Source organism: Amblyomma mixtum, chromosome 2, assembly GCF_055824585.1.
Source record: "Amblyomma mixtum isolate Tamu chromosome 2, ASM5582458v1, whole genome shotgun sequence".
Lineage (NCBI taxonomy): Eukaryota > Metazoa > Arthropoda > Arachnida > Ixodida > Ixodidae > Amblyomma > Amblyomma mixtum.
This window is the reverse complement of record NC_143013.1, coordinates 223,494,118-223,517,893: the sequence shown is the minus strand read 5'-3', so window position 1 is coordinate 223,517,893 and position 23,776 is coordinate 223,494,118. Positions and strand designations below refer to the sequence as shown.

Here is a 23,776-nt window from a genome sequence, read left to right as displayed (position 1 = left end):
AACAATATTTCTGGCTACGCGCGCCACTAGACGACGCTATTGTTTTTGTTAAAAAATGCTGAATAATAGCAGTGAATTAGGATGCATTACGTGCTCCTCGCTAAAGTAGCAGCTTATAATCGTGTCGATCACGCAAATGCGCAAGGTGCATATTAGCAGAAAACAGCAACAAAGAAATGCGTTGCACTGAATTGTTTACAGCTTTCTTTTATTTCCTGCTTCTTGACAGGCGTGCTTGATATCTTTGTAGCAACCCTCTTCTGTGTACCGGACATCAAATCTTCAGCGTCCACTTCTCGCTTTCATTCCCATTGAATATTGGCGAAGGAGAAAAAGTTGGACGCCACGGACCGAATACACTCAAATGAGAAATAAGACGCAGCATCAAAGCGTTATTCAATGAGCTCAAATCTTTCTTTGAGAGTGCTTTATTGTGCCAGCCTTCCAAAGGCGCTGGAATTTAATCGGAGACGCCAAAGAAGTTATATATTGACTAGAACTCTCCTCTTAACAATCCTAAGTGATTATTAAAGCCTCAACTATATGAAACTTGCACGCCTTACAAAAACACAGTGATCACATAAGCAAGTTCAAGGGTGGATGACAAAAATAGAAAGCCAGAAAGCAGTACATAAATAATGGCGATAACGACATCAAAGGGTCCACTGACATTGCACACACACCTTAATAAAGATAATAAATAATCCCTCATTGTGGAACTCATACTCTCTTAATCAATTGAAATGAAATGTGAACGTATACGGCACTACGAAAGACTACCTATAAGGATAGTCTCTGAAAGCTGCGACAGTCACACATGCTTCTAGGTAATGTCGATGGTCCGGATGACTGTATCATTTGAGTGTACAAATCGCCACCTTCTGACTTTCAGTTCTGGCCTTCAGGTAGGCGGTGATGAAGTTGTCGACGAAACTAGCGACACGAGTGAAGACCATGGGCAACGTCGGGTCTCCGCACGTGGCTGGGCCTCCGGAGAGGACTCCCTGGAGGAACCACTGCCCACCAACGTTCTGCATCACGGGCGCCCCGCTGTCTCCCTGCACATAAAAAACGGCCAGTTCAGGCTACTGTGCCGGACTGCTGCATAAAAGGGCAGTTCATGCGCTTTGGTAATTTTGTTAAATGGCACGCCCTGTAGCAGGTGCTCATGCTTCAAGTAGGCACCAACGACGGAAGATGATAAGATAAAGGATTTACGAAGAGCGCATAGAAAGAGAAACAAAAAGCATTCACATTCATTTCCTAAAGTACGTTTGCGACAATACACACCAACGCAACGCTTCTACGCAGATAATAGCAACAATTTAGGCTAGTTGTATTAATAGAAGCACGAGTTCCCAAAACTTCCATCCCGTAAAATAAATGTGAATTGAAGATGCCTCTTAAAACAATTAGCTAGCTGAGCGAATAAGCAGGAATGAGCATTATTAAATGGACACCGAGGACAGCTGCGTGATTTTTTTTTCTTTGAAGAAATCGACTGTTTTTATTTTGTTTTGCGAGGTTGAAAAAAGCTGCCCGCAAACGAATTAAAATCCATGTCATGAAAACATTCTCCAATTATCTGAAGGCGCAACATCATGCGCGCCTGCGCATTAGCAGTTATGATAATGCGCAGTTATGATAATGCCGCCAGCGGCGACATGGAAAGCCAGACGTTCTGCGGGAGGTCCATCCACACAGCCCATGCGGAGTGTCATGCCCTTTTCGATAAACGTATGCGGGAGGCCAGAGCCGAAGACGCATGCTGTTTGTGGCAGAAACAGAGTGCCCAAAAAGATATACAAGATATACAAGCCGGTGTAAACATATTTTTCGCGGCATGAAAACCTCCTTACAAACCTTCCCAAAAAAACGTGGCCGTCAGGCAATCGCGCGTTGCAACACCATTCAAATAAAATGCAACAACTGAGAAAGATACCGAGTACCAGCTAGTGCTGATCATACGCATTATCACAACAGCAGTCTACTCATCATCATCATCATCATCATCATCATCATCATCATCAGCCTGACTCCGTCCACTGCAGGACACAGACCTCTCCCATATGTCTCCAATTAGCCCTGTCCTGTGTAAACGGCGGCACCTTATTCCAGCACTCTTCTTTATATCATCCACCCACTTAACTTTCTGCCCCCAATGATACGCTCGCCTTCTCTCCGTATCTATCCATTATGGACCTTAACTAGCTTGGAAAAACTCCGTTTTCACTGAAAGTGGCGTCTCTGTTGTAAGAAATGGGTAGTTTATTGACGGACGCCACTACAGTTCATCCCCGATATTCCTTTACAACCAGAACTGCGAACATCTCTTCCGCGTTCCATCGGCTTCATAGTTAGGTTTCCTAGAAACCAGGGGCATGTACGCTGTCTATGCTAATGCAAATTTTGGAATGTATATCTTCGGTTTTTTTTTTTTTTACAAACGCCACGAACTATTGCCAAGGTGCGTGGGAATCACAAGGTCGGCGTCCCCATCCTAGCATCCGCGCAGTTGGCGGGGATTATGAGTGAGAGGGTACAGGTGCGGGTGCGGTGATGAGTTTGCGAAGAAGAGCGCAAGAGTCTGTGCCTGCGCTTATTAGTCCTATCTTCATCTCTGCTAGATAGGCGTTGTTCAGCTGGTTCTTGATAATCACAAAGTGAACAAGGGAGGGAAAGCCTTAGGGTGCTTGCCAACGTTTCGGTAAGAGGGCTTGTCTTCGTCTGGGCAAAGCGTTCAGCATTGGCGTGGTTTAAAGGTGCACTGAAGAGGAATCTGAACTCGTATTTTTACCGCTGGAGCTCGATCTACACGTTCCGAGCGTTGTTGGAAACTGCAAATTATTACCCTGTGCAGCCGATTTCATTACTCTAAATCGAATTAACGTCGGGCTCCAGCCTTTCTTTTTTCAAAATTTCCCGCAAACGGTGGGAGAGGTCGACCAACCTTTCACCCAGTCCTGTGGCGACTTGCCCTTTGACATCGGCGGAGTGATACGCAGTGATCGGCGAAAGCAGAGAGTCTACGCGTATTTTTATTTCCGTGGGCCTAACTTGCAGCTACGTGGTCTCTGACTAGACCTATTTATTCACGAAAACCTAAAATAAACAAAATGAAAGCGAAAGCAAAGCCGCCACGCGACTGCCTGAAAGGCACTCCATGCGTTGGTCGACTTCTTTCACCGTTTGCGGGGAATTCAGAAAAAAAAGGCGGGAGCCGGATGTTAATCCAATTTAAGTTAGAGAAATCGGCCGCAAAGAACAATAAATTGAAGTTTCTAAGAATGCTGGGAACATGTAGATCGAGTTCCCGCGGCAAAAAGATGAGTTCAGATTCCTCTTCAGTGCACCTTTAAGTAGGGTCACCCTTTGGATGAGGAAGGTCCGGGGAGGGCCTTTCCTCCCTGTCTCCCTTTCTCATTGGGCCTTCCTCCCCGGAGGCATGACCATATTTGAATCCCGCCAATGTTGAACGCTTTGCTCAGACGAAGATAAGCCCTCTTGTCGAAACGTTGGCAAGCACCTCTGAGATTTTCCCTCCCTTGTTCGCTAAGTGATAAGGTCATCTCTGTTGGATGAAGCGCGCTCTCACAAAAAAAAAAGTCGCTCAACACCTCGGATCGACTTTAGGTGGACCACATGAAGCGCAAGCAATTCGAAGTCTACGTCGCATCAAAGGACTTCACCCTCGAAACCAACGCAAAGCAGGCGACATCAGCGAACATGTGCATCGATCTGGTGTTCAGCGGCTGTTCTCATAAACAGGCATTTATGATACCACGAAGCAGCTATAGTGAGGATGCATGAAACGGAAACGGTACCGAATAATCAAATCTGGGCGCCTAACGCAAAAATATGCATTCTCGTCATTGAATAGTTCACCATGCACAAACCACAAAAAAAAGTTTCCAGCAACGTTGACATTTCTGGCGAATTACGCCTGAAGGTGGAGGCCTTGCACATCAAACGGTTCCACGACAGGAGGATCAGCCAAACATAGTCGACACTGCTGAACTAACAGTGGCACACCCGGAAACAAGTTAAACGTATATGTATCATCAATTGAACAAAGCTTAATTTCATGTTTTGTTTATGTAATCTTTAATTTTGTTTTTGTTTTTACTTTTGCACCTATACCGAGTGATTTCTTAATCCTTTTCGGAATTTTATGCTAAAACAATACGAGATGCGTCGGTGCAGTCTGTGCAGGTGGATTATTATGTAAGTGATAGAGCTAAGCGAAAGGACAATTACTTAACTAAAATATCTCTTCAGCTTTTAATCTTGTTCTAGGCCCTTATGATTTCATTCCGGAATTGAAGACCGTCAACCCTAAGCGAAGCCAGTTCTTAAGTTTTCTGATTCGGCATTATGGTTCTACGTATTGAAGGAGCAAAATGTGCTTTTCGAAGTTCGTTCATTTACTCGTCCTGCGTTAACCATTAATAAAATGGTGTCGCTCGCATTTTTAATGCAGTGAATACATATGCAGTTTATGTACTTTACGATATAGAAGAAATGAGTGGCAATTTCATAAAAGGTCAACTCGAAAAGGCCATCTCATTAGCCTTCAAAGGCTGACACTGGATGTTTCGATATTCCCTATTAAGAAAATTTAAATTCCCAATATTATTTCGCCACATATTTTTCACCAGAAAAAAACCAAAACAACGTTGCTGATTGGCCGCGCCCATAGTAGTTGTGTGACAACAGAAAAAATCTAACCAATAGTCATTTATGAACCGAATTACGTAAGAGCGTGCAACGGAGGAGGCCATGAGCATAAAAAAAATCGCCAGAAAGAATTGCACATTATCTAACGCGTGTAGAATTGCTTTATTTGGCTCAGGTGTTTATGGCGATAGAATGTAGTGATTGAACACGTTTATGTACACAACTCAAAAGGAGTTTCAGAACGCAAGTCCAGCCACTAAACCTGTTGCTTTGTTTTAGCAACACTGTTTCTGTGCTAAGCTGTTTCCTGTTCTCCTGCTCAGTTCTTACTGCAAATGATTCCATAGCACCGCGTTGGTTCGCACTTTTAGAGCCAGCAAACTTAATTACACAATGCTTACCTCACACAGTGATCCGTAATCGTGTGGTGCGCATAGGACGTCTTCGGATAGGATGACGTCGAAGGACCTTACGCATTTCTTTTTGTTCATCAGCGTCAGCTTTAGTTCCTGCAGCGTCCTCCTCGTGCGACGGGCTGGCTTTCCTGCGCAAGAGAGGCGCACCGTGCAGGTGAGGTAAAAGCAGTGGGACGCGCAACCTGAAGGGACGCTGAGGAGAAATTGAAGTTGGCCTGTATCGATATAGTAACGCGTTCTAAAGGAAAGAAGGTATTAATTTCCCGGCAAACTCAGCTTGTATCACATACAAAGGGTCGAAAAATTAAACACAGGTGATGTCATCACCGACCCATTTCGCAACTAAACTTCTGCCTCGACATAGCGTTTTCGGCGTAGATTCCTGAAGGTCGACTACACTGCCAGTAAGGAGTAAGTCCTTTGCGGTATTTGAATCGAGCGGCAGAAACATCTGAAATGCAACTTTCTCAGCTATAAACACCGATTGTTCTGCTGCCAAACATCAAACTAGGCCGAAAGAATGACATAATCATTTTTACCAAAAGCGAACTGAATTGGGTGCTGCTTAGTGGCCCTTCAAATTGTATCACTAGGAAATGATGTATACTGCCATCACCTTAACTAAAAAAAAGCTAAACGTATTGACATCGCCCGAGCACTCTAACGAATGAAGCATTCAACTCTGCTTGATTCGGGCACTACTCTTGAATAAATAAAGCAGTCAAAAGGCGAAGGACAGAGAAGTGACGAGGCACAGACAGGAACTGAAACTAACAGCTGTGCTTTATCGAAACAAGTCCGTCTCCGAGGAAAGCCAGCCAATCAACCGCAACACACCAAGACCACATGAACAACAATGATTGGGAAATAACTAAGTGCTTTGGCCGGTGATAGAAGAAACTTAGCTGCTTCTATATGCATTCTAGTGCCTTCTAAGATAATGTAACAACTAACCCTGATTGCAACTCTCGTACTTTACCTATGTATATTTTGGGGCTGAACAACAACGCTGTCCTCAACAGCAACGAGCATATGAATAGTTTCGAACACAAACAAAATATATAGTATCTATTCAGATCTTGGGTTAGAAGACACACAGGTAAGAGAGATAAAACACTTTGTTCAGAGTGCGCCACTAAAGCGCTAAGAATTTTCTGGTCGTTCTTGAGCAGAGCCAACTGGAAACTTACCGTTCTGCTCAAAAGAATGATCAAAGATTTTTCTAACATAATACAAACGCTCGAATCAAAATAGAGCTAAAAAGGCGTTGTATGGTGGGAGACAGCGCAAGTTCTTAAAAAGTCAAATGCTAGGTAATCTCTGCTACTGGTTTAAATTGAGAATAAAGGCCACTCTATCAGTGGACAGACGCAAGAGGTTTTGAGTTAATTGCACCAGAACGTTCGCTCTCTGCAATCACTTTGATGTGAAGACGTATGTATAATCTCTGCCTCTTCATGCCCGAACACAAATTCTGAGATTAATATTTCAACGCACGATCACTTCAATCCGAAGACACGCGTCTAGTAATATAAGCTTCACAATTTGGCTCTCTATAATGCGATTAAAAACCAAGATAACAAAAAGAGCACGGCCTCTGCCTCTTCATTTTCGAACACAAATTTTGATGCTAATATTTGAACAGAATTTTACGAGAGCCTCGTTTTCTGGTTGCAACGAAGTCCCGGAGGAGTATTCTCTGCCTTTTGAATTCAAAGCTAATTTTTTTTTTAAATCATGTGTTTCTTAGCTAGGATGATCCTGCATTCAAGGTAGTACGGCAAAAAATGTTTTAGACCCAGACAATTGCCCCTCAAAGTTCCCAACGCGCGTCGGTAGGAGTACGATCAGACGCCGTAATCGTGGCTTTTACGCGCCATGTGCCCACTAACAGCACCACCGACAAGCATAAAGGCTACCACTTCGCCACGAATTCAAGGAGTATGATATGCCCTTGGGCCATTAAATCATTTCTAATCAAAAAGAAACATTAAACAAGAAGCCCCTACCTTTTCTTGCACTCCATCCTGTTGTGTATGCTCCCGAGTCCTTGGGTAAGTGTTCGTTTCTTCGGGGCAGGCAAATCGGCCTTATTCCGCTCGTGAACTCGACTGGCTCTGCGAGCTTTACGATGGCGATGTCGTTGGCCTGAATGCATAGAAACCAGAGGGGAAGAAATTTTAAATTGTCAAGCTTACCGTCCCGACTCAACCCATGGGTCATAAACACGCCTTAGAGAAGAGCTCCGGATTAATTTAGACTACCTGAAGTTCTTCGACCTGAAGTTCTACGACGTGCGCTGAGATCGTACAGCTCGCGGACATTTTTGTATTTGTCTTCCATCGAAATACGGCCGCTACGGTCGGGATCGAGCAACTCGTGACCTTGGAATCAGCAGTAGAACACCAAAGCTACAGAATCACCTTGGCGGGTGAAAACCAAAAGTGTGCATTGCGCGCGAGACTGCTTTTTTCTCTCCTTAGTTGCTTGTACTACAAACCATACAGGGACAAGTTTTGCCGAGTGTAAAAATACTTGGCGCAGCATGTTTGTTTCTTTGAAAGATTTCACCCGTTTATTTCAGGCCAAAGAGACTCAGTCAGTGGGCATTCACTAAAAAGCATCTGTGGCACTTTTATTGTGGTAATATTAAAGGAACGATACACGGCTGATAACGAGTGACGTATATTTCGTTCAGATGAAAAGCAGACGTTTCGTTCTTCCCCATAGTATCTCTACAGCAGCCCCACCCCCCCTTGTCAAGAAGAAAACGCCCTCACTCTTAAGTCAATCAAATAACATTTGCGAACTTCTAGAGATCACCCCATGGCTACCCGCCCCGCATCCTGTTGTGGCTCATGTAGAAGTAGATAACACTCTTTGGGTGCGCCCCAACTTGCCCAACAACGTACTTTTGTACGTATTACGAGCCTCAGACAACGCTGTGTACTTTGCAAAAATTCTCCTAATATAGGTATCGCTTAATGGCTAAGGATAGAAGGGAAGTTGAGGGGAATTAGGGGAGAAGTTTGTCCTGCCCTTAGTGTAGAGCTGCTGGTGGTTGTTCTGGTGGACAGGATGAGCGATACGCCCGAAAAACCATTCAAGACTTTTCGCCCTCGTTAGCGTACGTAAACAAGCGACAGTGGTTTGCGAGTGTCCTCCTTCATTTTATAAGGGGGTGCACACTTGAGTTTCATTTGCCTCAGTAATGTTTATTTGCTTGCTATATGGCTGCGCACGGAGGGACCGATGAGTGGAACACTATACAGGGTGTATCACCTAACCATTTACACAAGCTTTAAAAAGAGGCCTTTTAGTTCGCTTTTTCGGCATAGTATTGTAAGCGGTGTAGTACACTAGAATACAGCTCAGACATGCTAAGTAGCCGGATGATTAACTAATATTTAATAGTTTACTTTTAACTATTACCCTTAGGCTACTTAATTATCGAGCGACGTGTAACTCAGCGTAAGTAATATCCATATCAGTTTTTAGAATTTCCAAAACGCGGTTACCCTCGGCGCTGTGGCTCTACAAATGTCGGCTACATCGCGCCAAAATGCAAGCGCTTTCGAGAACCTTGCAAGCAAAGCAACCTCTTCTGTGCAGGTAACTCATCGACATAACCAAAATTTCTTGAGCCACAGAGCCAAGGCCAACTGCGTTTTTGAAATTCTAGAAGTAGATATGGCTATTAAATATGGTGGGCTACACGCCGCTCAATGATTAGGATGCCTAAAAGAATAGTTAAAAAGTTAACTATTCAATATTAGCTAACCAACCTGCTGGTTAGCAGGTCTCTACTGTTTTCTTATGTACTTCACCGCTGACAATGGTGTGCAAAAAAAGCGCTCTTCTAACTGAAAGGGCCAATTTTAAAAAAATTATGCAAATTCTTAGATGAAAGACTATGTAGATCCACACTGACAGAAGCTCCTTCTTCATATACTACGCAAGTTTTGCTCAAGTTGTAAACATTCCAACTTTAACTTATGTGACAGGAACGAAGAGAACGGAAATTATAGCGCTCCCTTCACAAGTCAAATTGTTAAAAGTTATGATTCAACCATTCCATTAATGCGTGCGTACTGATACCAGGGCTGACTTTCGAAAACCACTTACAATGCCGACTTCGGGATTTGTTATTCGGTTCCCTTCCTCGGCAGGCGTAACAAAGTAGCGCTTAGTGTCACAAATTTGAAACTTCTTTATGAATTGAAAAAATATAATACCATCATTTCGCATTCGTTTCTATCTGCATGCCAGTTTTCCGCGTTGCTTAAATGTGGGTAACATTAAGAGGATGATATACTTACACTGCCAGAATAGTTCCGGTGGATGCAAAGTTCTTTCACGGGAAGCGCTACTTCGCCTTCGTCCAGTACGTTCCTTCGCCAGGATCCCAAATGAACTCGCAAACCGTCGCTTCTCCTTTTACTGAAAGGAAAAGCACAATGGACATTGAAGGCACTCGCGCTTGTCGGCGTTCTTGACATAATCGGCTTTACACGACAAAGCACAGCCAACAAGACTTCGGTGTGCAGCTACACGTTCCAAACCTCTAAACTGAATCTGGCGGGTTATCAAGTTTACCTGCAAGCATCCCCAACAGCATTACTCTCACGCTTTGTTTTGTTTGCATGATAGGGAGACCTAAATGAAGTGTCTGCGAAATACTTCCGACTCTTGCACGGTGCGCAAGGGCCCGCGCTACTTCCAGCATATCGTAACTCTGACACCCCAGACACGAATGTGCCAGATGTGCCAGCAATAGATCTTGAACGTCGCTGAAACCCGCCAAGCAGCAAAAGATGCTACGCATTTTTCAGGTGCCTTTTTAAGCTGCGTACGTGAAGTAACCGAGATGGTTTAGAAAAAAAAAATTAACATATTGCCTTCAAAGCCTAATGTGTATCTTCAGAAATTGAACAGGCTACGATATAACATGTCAGCAACTGAAGCTTAGAGCATGCTCTGGGCCTCAAGAGCTTTAAGTAACTGCGTTTGCGTTTTACGTTGTTAGTAACCCTGATTAGGACAGCGGAACCCAAGTTGTCCTACTTGCTTAAAGTGCCGACAAGCAGATAACGGTGCACCTATGTACTATATTAGTGCTTGCTAAATGCTACCGAACTATCAAGCAAGCCATCTGGCGTATTTTTATCTTTCAGTAATAGGCCTCCTTAGTGTTCTGTGTGTGTTTACAAGCGCAGGTGCACAGTTTCGCGTGGTGCATATGGCGGGAAAGTAAAATATGAAATAATTGTTGAGGTTTTCAGCCTTTACGATCAGTTTAATTGCCTGATAATACTTCTTGAAGCAAGTTATTGTTATACGTCGTTAGGACTGGGGCACGGATACCTACCAGATTTGATGTCTTTTTTTTTTCGAAGTAATTGGTACAAATTAATGCCTACTTTTTCTTTTTCTGAAAAAAAAAACAATGGTTCAAATGGCTTCAAAGTGATTTCATTCAATTTGGAAAGATTACGGTGTAAACGAGGATGGATAATCAGATCTTCGGCAATTTTGGTCACTAACCGAGAGGCACGAGTCCGTCAACTACCTCCATTTGGCTTTTAGCTCAGGGGCACGAAACAAGTACACGGAATACTGAATATGCTCTCTAGTCGCCCTATGGATTAAGCGCAAGAGATTCGTACCACTTCTTTCTATAGGCTGAAAGGCTCGTGGCGTCTTAAAACGAGTTTAATGGTGACGTCCTGAGTCGTATTTTAAAGGTCAGCAGAGAATTAAGAGAATCGCAAGTCAACGCAAAGCCGGAGGGCACACGCCACTCACTCGACGCAATGTGCGGCGGTGACCACGTGCTTGTCGTTGATAAGCGCCCCGCTGCAGTACTGCTCCGGCCGGAACTTGGCGATGGTGTGGATGGCAGCGTTCCAGGGCCAGTGAGAGGGTGTCACTTCGCTGAACGCGGTTCCTTGTCGCAATGGCGCTGTGCCGCACAGCTGATACGCTATTGGACGCAAGAACAGAAAGTTACGCAAGTGGAATAATAAATAGCTCTTACACGTGTCAAAGACACACCTCTCAGAGCATGCTGGTTAATGCACGGAGCAAATGTAAGTGGACTCAATCGCTTATATTTCTTTTTAGCTTTTAGTTCAGCGATAAGCGATGAGGCAGCTCTGGCGCCACTGTTTAAATGCTCGCGACAGCAATCTTTCGCCCATTACAGTGAGTATAAAAAACTACAAGATCGTGCTTCAGTGCTGACAAAAAAGTAGATAAACTGCTTCCACCCTTGCTTCTTCTTCGGGCGTTGCAGGAAGAAAAAGAAACAGAACTGGCTGTAGTAAATAACAAAGAAAACTAGATTCCTTATCCGCTACCTGCTCTTCTTTCCTTAGCCCCGAGGCACACGAACGTGCGTTTCACCTCTCGCAGATCCGGTTACATCGCGAAATGCAAGACGGAAGCTAAGAGGCCGAGTGCAGCCAATTAACTTCGCCGCTTCTTGCTAGTGTTCGCAGAACTTCGTCCACGCAAGACTACGCAGGACGTGCATCAGAAGTGCACGCGGTACAGGTTGCTTCAATCCACGTGCCTCGATACAGAGAGTTTTCCTTGCGCGTGACAGCAAAAGAAGGATATTTATTTTGCGTCTTTTCTCGCTTTTTTTCAGTCTGCTTAAATACCTTAGCTGTGGAATCTATAGAATTAACTATTAAATGGATTTGGAACCGGCTTTCTGCGCACCCCAACATTGTTTTCTTTTCTTTTTCCTTTTGCAGGAACGCTACCTCTCCCGATAACTTTAGAAAACTCATTTTCCCTCACTATGATCGTCGATCTATTTGAGATTGCTTGACGACGCGTTTTTTCCCATGTGATGGTCTGTACCAATTTAGTGCCGGGGTTGGCCTGCAGAAAGGCATTTACCGAAAGGTTTTTACTCATAACAGTAATTTGATTTCAAGGCCTTGCGCCGAAGAACGCCATTGTTTTTGTTTTTTTCTTGCACGAAGTAGGGTGAAATACCCCATTTTTCCAACCATTATAACCCCGAGAAACCGAGCATAAGGCCAGGGAAAAGCTTATATGCATTTTTAGCGAACGCCGGCACTGGAGATAAAACCCACACTTCAGGAGGCGCTGCTCAAACAACTTGGCCACCGTTGCTGTAGGGTTTACTCATCATGGTATGGAATGAGAGTTAGGGCCGCCGCGGTGGCTCAGTGGCTATGGTGCTCGGCTGCTGACCCGAAAGACGCGGGTTCGATCCCGGCCGCGGCGGTTGAATTTCTTTGGAGGAGAAATTCTAGAGGCCCGTGTACTGTGCGATGTCAGTGCACGTTAAAGAACCCCAGGAGGACAAAATTTCTGGAGCCCTCCACTACGGCGTCTCTCATAGCCTTAGTCGCTTTGGCACGTTAAACGCCATAAACCAGAACCGGAATGAGAGTTAGAGAGCATCTATCATATATACCTGCATTCGGAACAGAGTTACTTACTTGCCATTGTTGATACTGCAAAAACTCTGGTCATACTTCGTCATGGCACATTGCTCGAAATGAAGTAACTTATGTATCTTAAATCCATTCTCTCATTTTTCTTTTCATTCTATGGACAATCTAAATCGCGGAAATGCTGTACCTCATTGTGCACAGCCCATATTACATACCAGTAAAACAGAGCACGCTGCTTGTTTAGTTTCACCCCTCGAGTAATGTCAACGCCTCTGGTCAGAAGATGAGCTTTAATGCAAAAAAAAGCGCGAACAAACGGGGACGAAAGGAAGAAAACACAGGAACACAGCGCTTGTTCGCGCTGTTTTTTGCATTTTGTATCACCAACTCGCCCGCTTAGCTATCCTTATGAGCTTTACTTTGAGCGAAAAATCAGCTTTGTTAGAGAGGGCATCGATACTATAGAAGGCGATGCGTGTTTGCATGCACATCACTTAGCGAAAAACCCCGCCACGGTGGCTCAGTGGTTACGGCGCTCGGCTGCTGACCCGAAAGACGCGGGTTCGATCCCGGCTGCGGCGGCTGAATTTCGATGAAGGCGAAATTCTAGAGGCCCGTGTGCTGTGCTATGTCAGTGCACGTGAAAGAACCCCAGGTGGTTGAAATTTCCGGAGCCCTTCATTACGGCGTCCCTCATAGCCTGAGTCGCTTTGGGACGTTAAACCCCAATAAAACCAATCACTTAGTGAAAAGCGCAAAAGTTCTAAGCAGCGGACGGCTTCGCCACGGGCTAGGAAAGGCAGTATTTAAAGATTTCGACGGAAGCAGGACAGCACTCACAGTACTTCGTTGATAAATATACATAATTACAAATGCGTCCCTTCCGAGCATGTCCGGTACTTTAGTCGGATACAAGTAAAAAACGAAGCGGCTATTCCCCGTCAAAGGGCCCATTTCCAGCCAATGACTTCAGCCGATCCTCATGAACCGGCCAGCTTGACAATGCAGGGAAGGAACCATCCCCTTTCATCTGCCACTCCCTGCACTGCCACTCTAGCAGGCCACTGAGAATCGGCTGTCGTGATTAGCTGGAAGAGGGCCCTATGACAAGGAAAGCCCACTTCTTTCTTGAGTTAAATCCGCCTATGCAAAAATTGCATTCAGTCTCTTTCGCAGATCGAATTAAAATGCTCGATGTACTTTTAGTTATCACCATGCTCAAGCGGGATGAGTACGGGCGTTAAATGAAACCATATCCTGACGATAAGCAATTAAAAACAGCCATGCGAAGTTCTGTCAGTAGCAAACTTCTAACACGGTGCGTCAGCGTAGAAAAAGAGCACAGACTGTGTTCTCTTACATTCATTTAGAGACAGCAGGCTTTCAAACGTGAATTAAAGGTCATGGAAGAGGAGAGCTCTGCCAATTTTTACTGCATTAGCAGTATACTCCTCTGTCGGCGAAGACATCGCGTCTTCTGTGAGCGTGGAGCCTGCACCAACCGCGCCCTCTGTGAAGCCTGTGAAGGCCGACACACAGTGAAGGACTGTGCCGACACCCACCAAAAGCCCACTAATAAGAAGAACGAGAAAGCGACGGCGAAGATAATTTCAAAGACGACTGGGTAGGCGATCAATGTAAAAGCGAAATGTGCAACCAGTAATGCTAACGCAGATTTTTCTCGTGACACCTGATGATTGCCAGGGCATTTTTTTTTTCCACTCAACCGCTTCTTCGGGCGTGAACGCGTCCTCAAAAAGTGTTTTCGAAATACAATGGCTACCCAAACGGTGCTAAACTGTGGTATAGTCACAGGACTGCTCATACGCCCCTCGTCGTGATTACCCCTGGCGGCAGCCGAGTGAAGCACAAAAAGCTACCACCGTATTTCGACACCGGGAGAGTTTACCGCAAGATGAGCTTAAACACAGCTACTCTCGTGAAGTCCCCTCCACCCCCCCCCCCTCGCCCCTCCTCTCTCTCGCCTCCCCCTACCCCTTTAAGCTGCCTTTTACAGGAACAGCGTAAAAAAAACAGACTATTAATACAGACAGCAGCTGTTATACTTTTCGAAGTGAATACGTTTCCTGGTAGTCTAAAGCAGCATCAAGCTACCGCTTACTCACATTCATTTTTTCATTCATTTATTCATTCATTCCTTTATTCAATCATTCATTTATTCATTTAATTATTTAAGACAGAGTAGGTAATTTATGCACGCTCATATACAATCACAAGGATCGCGTTTTTTGTGTTAGCCGAGGTATTCGGCCTCTTGTAAAGGCTAACGAGGCCTGGCAACCCAAAAATGCACATAGCGCTGCGCGTAACTGTACGACTGCCATTGAAAACTTGTTTTCTTTGGACTACAGTCCTACCAACACGAAGAAATTGCAAATGCATTATGCTGAAGGGGCAAAATAAAAAAGCGACAAAGTTGCATCGCACCCACTACCTACAGCAGCAAATGGTATGGGATATCGCACTGAAAATAAACTAAAAAGCGAAGAACCAAAAAATTACAGGAACATGAATATAGAGGATGTGCACACAAGCAGGGAATGCAATGTCGTTGTTTTATACGCAGGGCGACTGTTAAACGTGGCGTGTCGTCAAACGTGGGTCACATGATCCAGGTTGCTAGGTGCAACAATGGAACGCGAACTACTACTGATCTGATCTGACTGCAGTTATCACCGTTCCCGCTGATAGCTGAGTGCAACGCGATGTACAAGTGATAAGTCTGTAGTGAAGAGGATGAGGGCAATAGTGTTTTGTGCTCAGTTCTAAGTGTGGTAGCGAAGGTATTAGCGAAACATTGGACATTTGCCATCTTCTCATATAGTATACTAAAAAAGTTCTCTGAGGTCGACTCATGATGACAAACAACGCTTTGGACGTCGGTGAATGTTTTAAAAAACTTCTTCCACCAAATAGTACATTTCCTAGCTCACGCAATCATGAAGAATAAAGGAGTACGTTTATGGTGCCGACACAACTTAGGGATACAAGTATCATCCCGGCCTAAACCTGCACCATCCAGATAACTGTAAATCACCTTTGAGAATTCTTCCGGATTGTGAATCTACGAAATACAGAGTCAGGGTCAAAAAGCAACCCGCCCTAGGTAGTCCTATTAATACTAACGACACTGGGCAATGAGCAGCCATCAGAGTAGGTACGACGTGACGCTTCCAAAGCGAGAGAAGGTATTTTCTCACCGTTACAGGTCAGAGCGAGTGTAGCGAGTGTGGCCAAGACGAGGTGCATGCTCACTTCCATCCTCTCAGTCCGCGCACTAACGGTGGCGTCCCACATGCGGTCGCTTCGGCTCCCCTAAGTATCTGGTGCCCTCCAGCCTTCCCTCGCCTCTACTCCCGCGGGCAGCGAGCGTCCTTGAGAAACGAGCTCCGCGATGGCTCAAGAGACGCTTCTCAGTTCACGTGCCTCCTCGCGGCTTTCCCCGTTTTATTGTGTCTCCTTACTTTAATTTCTTTATCCCCGCCCAACGAGTCAGCTGAGTGCCGCGGTCACCCGCGCATTCCTTACACCTGTCCGCATTTAATTCCTTGTTCTATTGCTTTATCGGTTCTGAGAGTACGTGATCTGAGAACTAAACGGAAGTCTCCCCCGCTGTGTAGAGAGGACTGCCTCGACCAGGAGTAGTTGCCACACGAGTGCGCTTTTATTGAGAAAGAGCGATTTTTCTTTGTGATGCGGGAGACATTTGATACTTTTGTTTGCGGCTCGGTATAGGAGCTCGGCTTTCGCAGATATCCCACTCCTCTCGGGAGTCCCTCTACCTCCTTTCTCTCTCTCTCTCTCTTTCGTGACATCGTGACAGGAATGCTCCTGCAGATCCGCGTCGAATTACGTAGCGGCTGGCTCAATGCGTCACTCGCTGGTGACGTCGAGAGTAGTTGGCTAGCACGAAAGTTAATTTATGCTGCCTGCCGCGTGGTGCCTTCGTTGACCTAGCACTCCCAGCTGAAACCGGTGTATTTCTTTCGTCACAGCAACATGCGGATACTGGTTTCCTGAGTGCTTCCTGATTTGCACAGCGCTGGATAAAGCAGCATCCTCTCGTCGCTTTCAGGTTAGGGTCGCAAACTATTGATGTTGAATTTGCAAGTTCGATATCTGTACAATCATGTTAGGTTTTACCGGCAAAACATGCGGGACACCTCGACTGAAGAAAACTGCAAATCTTGAATACTGTAACGCCCCTTTGCGATGTCTTCAGCAATTGCCTTTGGTAAAGATGCAAGCTGACCAAACGCATTTTACAGAAGTTTTTTTCTGTAGGTGATTCCTGCACTTGAGGATTCAAAGAGAGGGAGCCTGAACTGTAATATATAATTATTTATTGCTCTATGCAAACCCAGAACAACTGGAGGTACGCCTGTTGAAAGTACCTACAAGATTACTTTACACCACTCGTGGAATACTCCGGGAATCACACAGTTATCCGCAAAGCCATGGAAGAGTTGGGTGCGTGTGATACATAATCAGAGGAACACATGAACTCATGGTCAGCAAAAAAGAACTTCCGCAGATTATGGGTTTCAATTACAAGCACAAATTGCAGTATAGAAATGCTGAAAGGTCTGCACAATCTAAATACACACATAGCTTCTACCGCAAACAAAAAAGAAGACATTTTGATTCTTTTATGGCACAGTCCATGACAACGAAGATATGTGAAAAGTTCTGCTCGAAATGTCAAGAATTCAATCAGCTACTTTCTTAACCTGCCATATTGCACATATTCCTGCAGTTTTAGTGTTCCCGCGGTGGTGGGATTGACTTCCTGTGAGTGCATAGTCCGGGATGATAAACCGGGAGCTTCAAATTGTACGAAAAATTACTTTCTTTTAATTGCCGCGAAAGATATTTTCCAACGCGATGCATGCAGGCTCTTTGTGCGGCAAAGCGGATATTATTTACGTCAGGGCAAGGGAACATTGTCTGCGCATGTAAGCGGCGTCTCGGGTCGGTGGGGTCGGTAGGTCGGGCCGGTAATATGGCGTCGGGTCCAGTTCGTCGTGTCGGGAGGTCGGAGCGAGAGACGGTGTGAGGGGGGAGTGGGGGGGGGGGGGGGGGGTTGGGTGACGCCGAGCTACGCAGGCTAAGAACTCATGGCTGACGGGCTGACGATCACGGCTTACGCAGGACACCAGGATGCCGGTCATTCCCCAGCACCTCACACCAAATGTTACGTGGCGGTCAGCCGAAGGATGAGAAGAGTTGACTGATGACAATGAGATGATTTAATGACCACTGGCCTATCGCAAGCGCTCCCTCCCACGCCACTGTCAGCTTCGTCTTCTTTGTCTCAATATGTATATCACTAAAATAAACAATGACCTTTTTTTTTGGTTTTAAGGCGCAAGATTGTTTTGCGAATCGAAGGCCTAGATTTGAAATACGAGCATATTTTTACTGTGAAAGCCCTAATTAACGAAGTCTAACCGCCTCATAGAGCTCGCGTGAAGCTTCACCTTGAAAGTGACCTAGCGTTTGCCCGAGCACACATTCCGTTGGCGTCTGTTGAAACCAGCGCCATGTGCCCGCCATTGCGCAAAGCAAAACCCGGACTCTCGGACATGTCGCGGCTTGCATCATGAGTCATCCTGTCTCGCCTGGCGCAGCCCCTTCCCCTCTTCTCCCTCCCTTTTGCTAGCGTCGGTGGTGGCGAAAACATTTATTCGGAAGGTACAGGAGGTATGTTTGGATCAGCCCGTAAGGGACCGATCCTTAAAAACACTAGGTCGGCTCGAGACTCAACCGACGCTTCGCCGGCCGCCGTTTCCAGGCTGAAAATTTTCAACGGCCGAGCCCTTCTCGTCATTTCGTCCTATTCAAATGGTGGCCAGTGCCATGACCTGATTGGAGGGTTCGAACGGCTGGATGCTGCAACCGTCACCGGAAGCTATGAAAACAAAGCCGCGCTAAGCCGGAGCTGCCGGTGCATACTGTACATAAGCATCAGTTGACTCACCGTCGCCTCGACCGTTTCTTCGCTCAGCCAGTCCCAACAGTGGTGACCAGGCTCGGAGGCTCATTCGTAACAGTGGCGGCAGGGGTGGGATGCCCAAGCGCAACGCTAGGCAAAGCCTAGCACAGTAACAGCCCATGCAGAAATAAAACAAATAATACCGCGATAGGTTTTCGGACCTGCGGCTCCGTGAACAGATCAGCTGTGCTGGCCAGTGCTTGAGAGCAGCCGACCACGCCTCGTGTTAAACTGCAACATACTCTGGCGCTGTCCGTTGCACAGCGCCGTCTTCATAAATTTTCACCTGCCCCCATGAGCCAATCACGCTAAACACATGCTTTCCTACGGGTACTCGGTCTAGGGACGTTCAAACCATACCACTTTTTAAAATGGAGGAATCACGAAACAGGTTCGAGATATCCAACATTCAAAAGCATGCGTTTAAAAACCTGTTAAGTTGTCTTTCCCACATCTCAAACTGATGAAATGACGACGCTCGATTTTTTTAAAAAACACTTATGCTGTTCATGTGCTTCATCGCGTTGAATGTGATCACTCTGTTTGCGGAGCAGCACCACGTCTAGCGAAATCACCGGATGATTGTAAAACGTGGCGAAGCCAACTTAAAGAGCCGTCGAAGGCAATTCTTTTTCTTTAGATATCCCTAACCCCGTTTCCGATAAGGGAATTGTTTTAGTTGCACCACTCTTGGTGCTGATAGCTGTAAATGTCTCCCTAAAACCAAAAATACAAGGTTGATTAGGTAACTAATGTTTTTTAATCATTTTCAGTTGCACTCTATCCCGTAATTAATGTTCGCCTCGCCTTACAATCCTCCCGCACGGACTGGAGCGACGTATCTTTCACGCTAAAAGAAAATCCGTATCGAATAATTTGAAACTCCTGATATGGTGGGCGAGACCGATGCAACCGGGTGGCCCCAGCGTAATAGCCGATTGGCGTGTCAAATCAGTCATGAGAGCTCAGCGGTATGCCGCAGTAAAAGCCTCGCACTTCGCACTTGGGGCCCTTCCACATGCACCAAAAGCCCAGCAAAGGGAACATTTCACCTTCCACCCGCGTTATCAAATCACCGCTGCTGCCGGAATCGAACTTGCATGCACACCTGTGCCCACAAGCCGAACAAAGCCGTTGTCCTGTCCGGAGGCTGACCACAGCATATAGAATAAAGGAATAAGAAACGCGCAAACTTGCGTCCAGTTTTTATGGGAACAAATATTGATTGCTCTCCCCAGTAAATACATATTATTGGTCCGCTAGTTACGAAGATAAAATGGACTCGGCAGTTTTATGTTGCACGGACTCAAGAATAACTGAAGTAATGCTGGTGACATTCCCCGTCACTTAACCGCACTTCAGTGCTGATTATGTGCATATGCAAACCTTCTCCTGTAGTTAGAAAGGCGTTCTATGACGACTTTTGAGACGCTTTTGAGCAATAGTTGCCGTTTAAAAGCTTCCAGATGTGCGTGTAGGCGAAGCCAGAACTGGGCTACAGTGCATTTAAGAAAACGGAATCATGCTAACTCTTAACTATGCGCATTTATTCCGTTGTGCGCACCTGCCCGCTATATTGTCGTTAAGGGACTCGCAGTGCTTGAAAATAATGGCAACAAAAATGCGCAGTAGTGGAACCTCGAATAAGTACAACATCGTCGTTGCGCCTTATATCCATTAAAAGGAAACAGAAGCCTTTTTTTTTTTTTTAGAAAAACGCGATATTAGAGAATCCAAACCGATAGAGGTTGTAGGTAAAACATGCGAAGTTTTTCTCTCTTTTTTTTTGCGCTAGCGCCTTAACTAATGAGTAATGACGTAATCGACGCATTTTTCAAGCTTCGTCTCGCAGCAACGCTGCAGTGCGGAGAAGCACGATATGAAATCACGGACAGGAAGATTTCAAATTTCCGCCGCCGCCAGCCACACAGTGCGATGCGTCAGTGAAGGCTGCGAAACAACGCTCGGCGGTCTTTGCCTTTGGTGGCATTGGTCTTTTTCTTCGAAGCAAGCGGTTATTGGTTGTAACTGCACAAATATCGTAAATGACGACATCATGTGACCACCACTAGGCACTGTGCGCTGCGAAGAAGCTCGAAGGCCATCGCGAATGTAATCGCCGATTATGTCGCCATTTCAAATGCTTGTCCAAAAGAAAATCACATGTTTTACCTGCACGTTTCGCACATTCAACCCCTTTAAAGTCGTCCAACACTAAAACCTCGGCCGTTTCGTTTTAAGGCGCTCATTTTCTAAAGTGTGTTGTTCGCGAAATCTGGGAACAAGCTGTTTTTTCTGCCCCACACAATCTTCAGTGCTTCTACACACTTGAGAGTTAACCTTTCTGGAGGTGGTGCGTAACGATGCTGAAATATCTGTCCTCGCCTGACGCATACAATCCGTTTCCTTTTACGCTATTCCCAGCGGACAATGAATTATTTGCCGTTTCAGAGAACATGCTTTCTCTCTGAATGCCTCACCCATCAGCAAACTGGGACTCCAATGCAGGCCGTACAGGGGCCGCCAGCTTTTGAAGAGTGCGCCGTCCTCAGGCGCTACTCCGATTAGCGGATGCGGGAAATTTTCTTGGGCAAAGTTATTGTGCTCAAGGCTGCGTCTCGTTCTTGGAAGGGATCAATTTCGAAATCCAGCTAGGAGATTACCTGTGTTGTTTCCTGACTGCAGGGTCTCGGTTGTTGCATGTGTACTTCACGCTTTTTCCCATTTTTATTTTCTTTCCGTTCCTTTTGCTTCTGGGTGTATTCAAGAGGAAAGTATTTAAGAGCTTCATCTTACCGGTACTTTCCTGGGGCTGAAACATGGAGGCTAACGAAGAGGGTTCAGCTTATACTGAGGACAACGTAGCGAGCTATGGAAAGGAAAATGGTAGGTGTAACTTTAAGAGACCGGAAGAGAGCGAAGTGGGTCAGGGATCAAACACGGGTTCATCACATCTTGGTCGAAATTAAGAATGGGCTTGGGCAGGGCATGCAATGTGAAGGCAAGATAGCCGATGGCCGTGAAGGGTAATGGACTAGATACCAAGATAAGGCGACCGTAGCAGGGAGCGGCAGACAGTTAGGTGAGGGGATGAGATTAGGAAGTGCGCGGGGATACGGTGGCCGCAAATGGCTCCGGAGAGGGTTAATTGGAGATATATGAGAGATATTTTTGTCCTGCAGTGGGCGTAGTCAGGCAGCTGCTGCGGATGATGATGAAGCATTTTGTTCATCCAAGTGACAGTCAGCATTCTCGCGTGTCTCTTCTTGGGCACTTTGTTCCATTTATTGTCCTATTTTTACTCCATAATGATCAGTCAGCTCCTCGTCCATAAATGGACAATCATCGACAAAAGTTTATGGGATGCAGGTTTGAAGGAAAAAAAATAGATCTCTTTGTGGTCCAGCGAGCTAACTAATTGCAAAGCCAGAAATCATTAGGGTATACATATATCGTACATACATCATTCATTAGAAAGAATGCTATATCACTACTGAAATAAATATTTTTTTCCGCTAAACCGGCATTCCGCAAATAATTGACCATGACTGTACATTCAGACGGGGAAATAGTTCTGTTACCGTTTGTTTTACCCTGATGGGAAACTAATTGTTGGGACATGGTGGATGGTATCATTGGTCGATCACTTTCGCCCTTTCCCTCTTTCGTGTTCTTTGTCGACGGCTGGAGCGGTCGTAGCTTCTTGCCCCTCTCTCCCTTTAACTCCTCTTTCCACCCGTGACAATATACTGGCCGGCAGATTGAGAATAAAAAGACTTAAATTGTGGGATTTAACGCCCCGAAGCGACACATGAGCTATAAAGGACTCCGTATGTAGAGGGCTGCAGATTATTTTGGCCACTTAATGTTCTTCAACGTTCTCTGTCATTGCACAGCACACGAGCGTGATTTATTTCGCTTCCATCAAAATATGAGCGCCGCGGTCAGAATAGAAGCCGCGACCATTAGGATTAGCATCCGAACACCAAAGCCACTGAGCCACAGCAGCAGTACTGCCCGAGAAAGGGAGAAATGGTTTTGCTTCTTTCATGTATATTTTGGCTCCTTTAACTCAAGTGAGGGGTGAATTTGCATCCCAAATACTTCAGCGATTTCAATTGTTCAGTTACATTGATGATAAATGCGCCGACGTTTGCGGGATACTACCGAACGTGAAAACTGGTGGAAGCCTTCTCTAAACAAATTAATTTTCCCATCCCACATGACGCTCCACTTACTCAGTTGAATTGCGTCAGCTCGTGTTGGCTTCAGTTACATTCGCCAAGCACGGAGACTTTAATGCGGAGTGGGGTTGCCCAAACAAATTAAAGGAATTGATTGAGGAACCGGTCATTTCAAAAGCAATGAAGGGACGAATGCTTAAGAATAAGCATTCAATGTGCGCCAGAAGCATGAACAAAGTGGAGACGCCTAAGGAAACACAGAAAAGCACTCGCTACGAACTGAATTTATTGACGAAACCGCACACATACATACGTACAGAAACAAAGCCAAATAGGCATTTCATAATGCAGCCGAAGCGATTGTATCTCTGGCCAATGGGAAACAAGCTAGCTTCACTTTCTTGTCAGACAAGGTCACACAAGGATGACTAATGCATGCTACGTTCATATTCTGAAGGTAAAAAGCCTTCATGATGTTGCGAACAAATCTGTCTTTTGTGTCTGAAGACATGAGTAAGTTAGCATATATCGGCCCGCAATTGCACTTCCGGCGATGAACAGCTGTGTAACAAAGGAGGTCATTTTACCTAGTTCTTTCATGTTCCGTCATCTGGGCGTTAGTGGGGTCTCGTAGTTTGACCAACATTCCGACTCGCCCCAATTTAATCTTTAAATACTTAAGGATAAGGCTGCGGCCACAGGGTAAACACGAATGGTCACTTATAAAATACACCTCCTTTAACGCATCTAGAAAAAAAACGCAACCATAGGGTTACACACCGTCTGCATGTCCTTGACCACAAATATTGAATTCAAGATGTAATTCATATTACAATGTGTTGCTTTTCTGGGTCCTACATTCAAATGAAATACTAAGAGGAAGTAGACATTCTTGAAAACCAAACGTAGAGAACAAGTTTGCGTTCCCTGATGCAGCATTCAAAGAAATATATGATGACTGAGTGCTTTGAGAAAGCTTGTTGCTTTCATCGCTAATTCTATAACCTGTATCTTTCCAGGTGCGACTTTTTTTTTTAGGAAACTCTT

At 45.4% G+C, this 23,776-nt stretch overlaps 1 protein-coding gene across 1 annotated transcript; it reads right to left on the bottom strand.

Annotated features, from left to right (window-relative positions):
- Positions 1-398: 398 nt before the first annotated feature.
- Positions 399-15,851, bottom strand: LOC149362734 (chymotrypsin-like elastase family member 2A). The gene is made up of 6 exons (XM_089569801.1): positions 15,751-15,851; positions 10,899-11,076; positions 9,413-9,533; positions 7,103-7,241; positions 5,079-5,221; positions 399-1,058 (listed from the first exon to the last, which is right to left on the bottom strand). Exons 1-6 carry the CDS (start codon positions 15,845-15,847, stop codon positions 855-857), a joined length of 882 nt encoding a protein of 293 aa, XP_089425927.1. The 5' UTR covers positions 15,848-15,851; the 3' UTR covers positions 399-854.
- Positions 15,852-23,776: the final 7,925 nt, after the last annotated feature.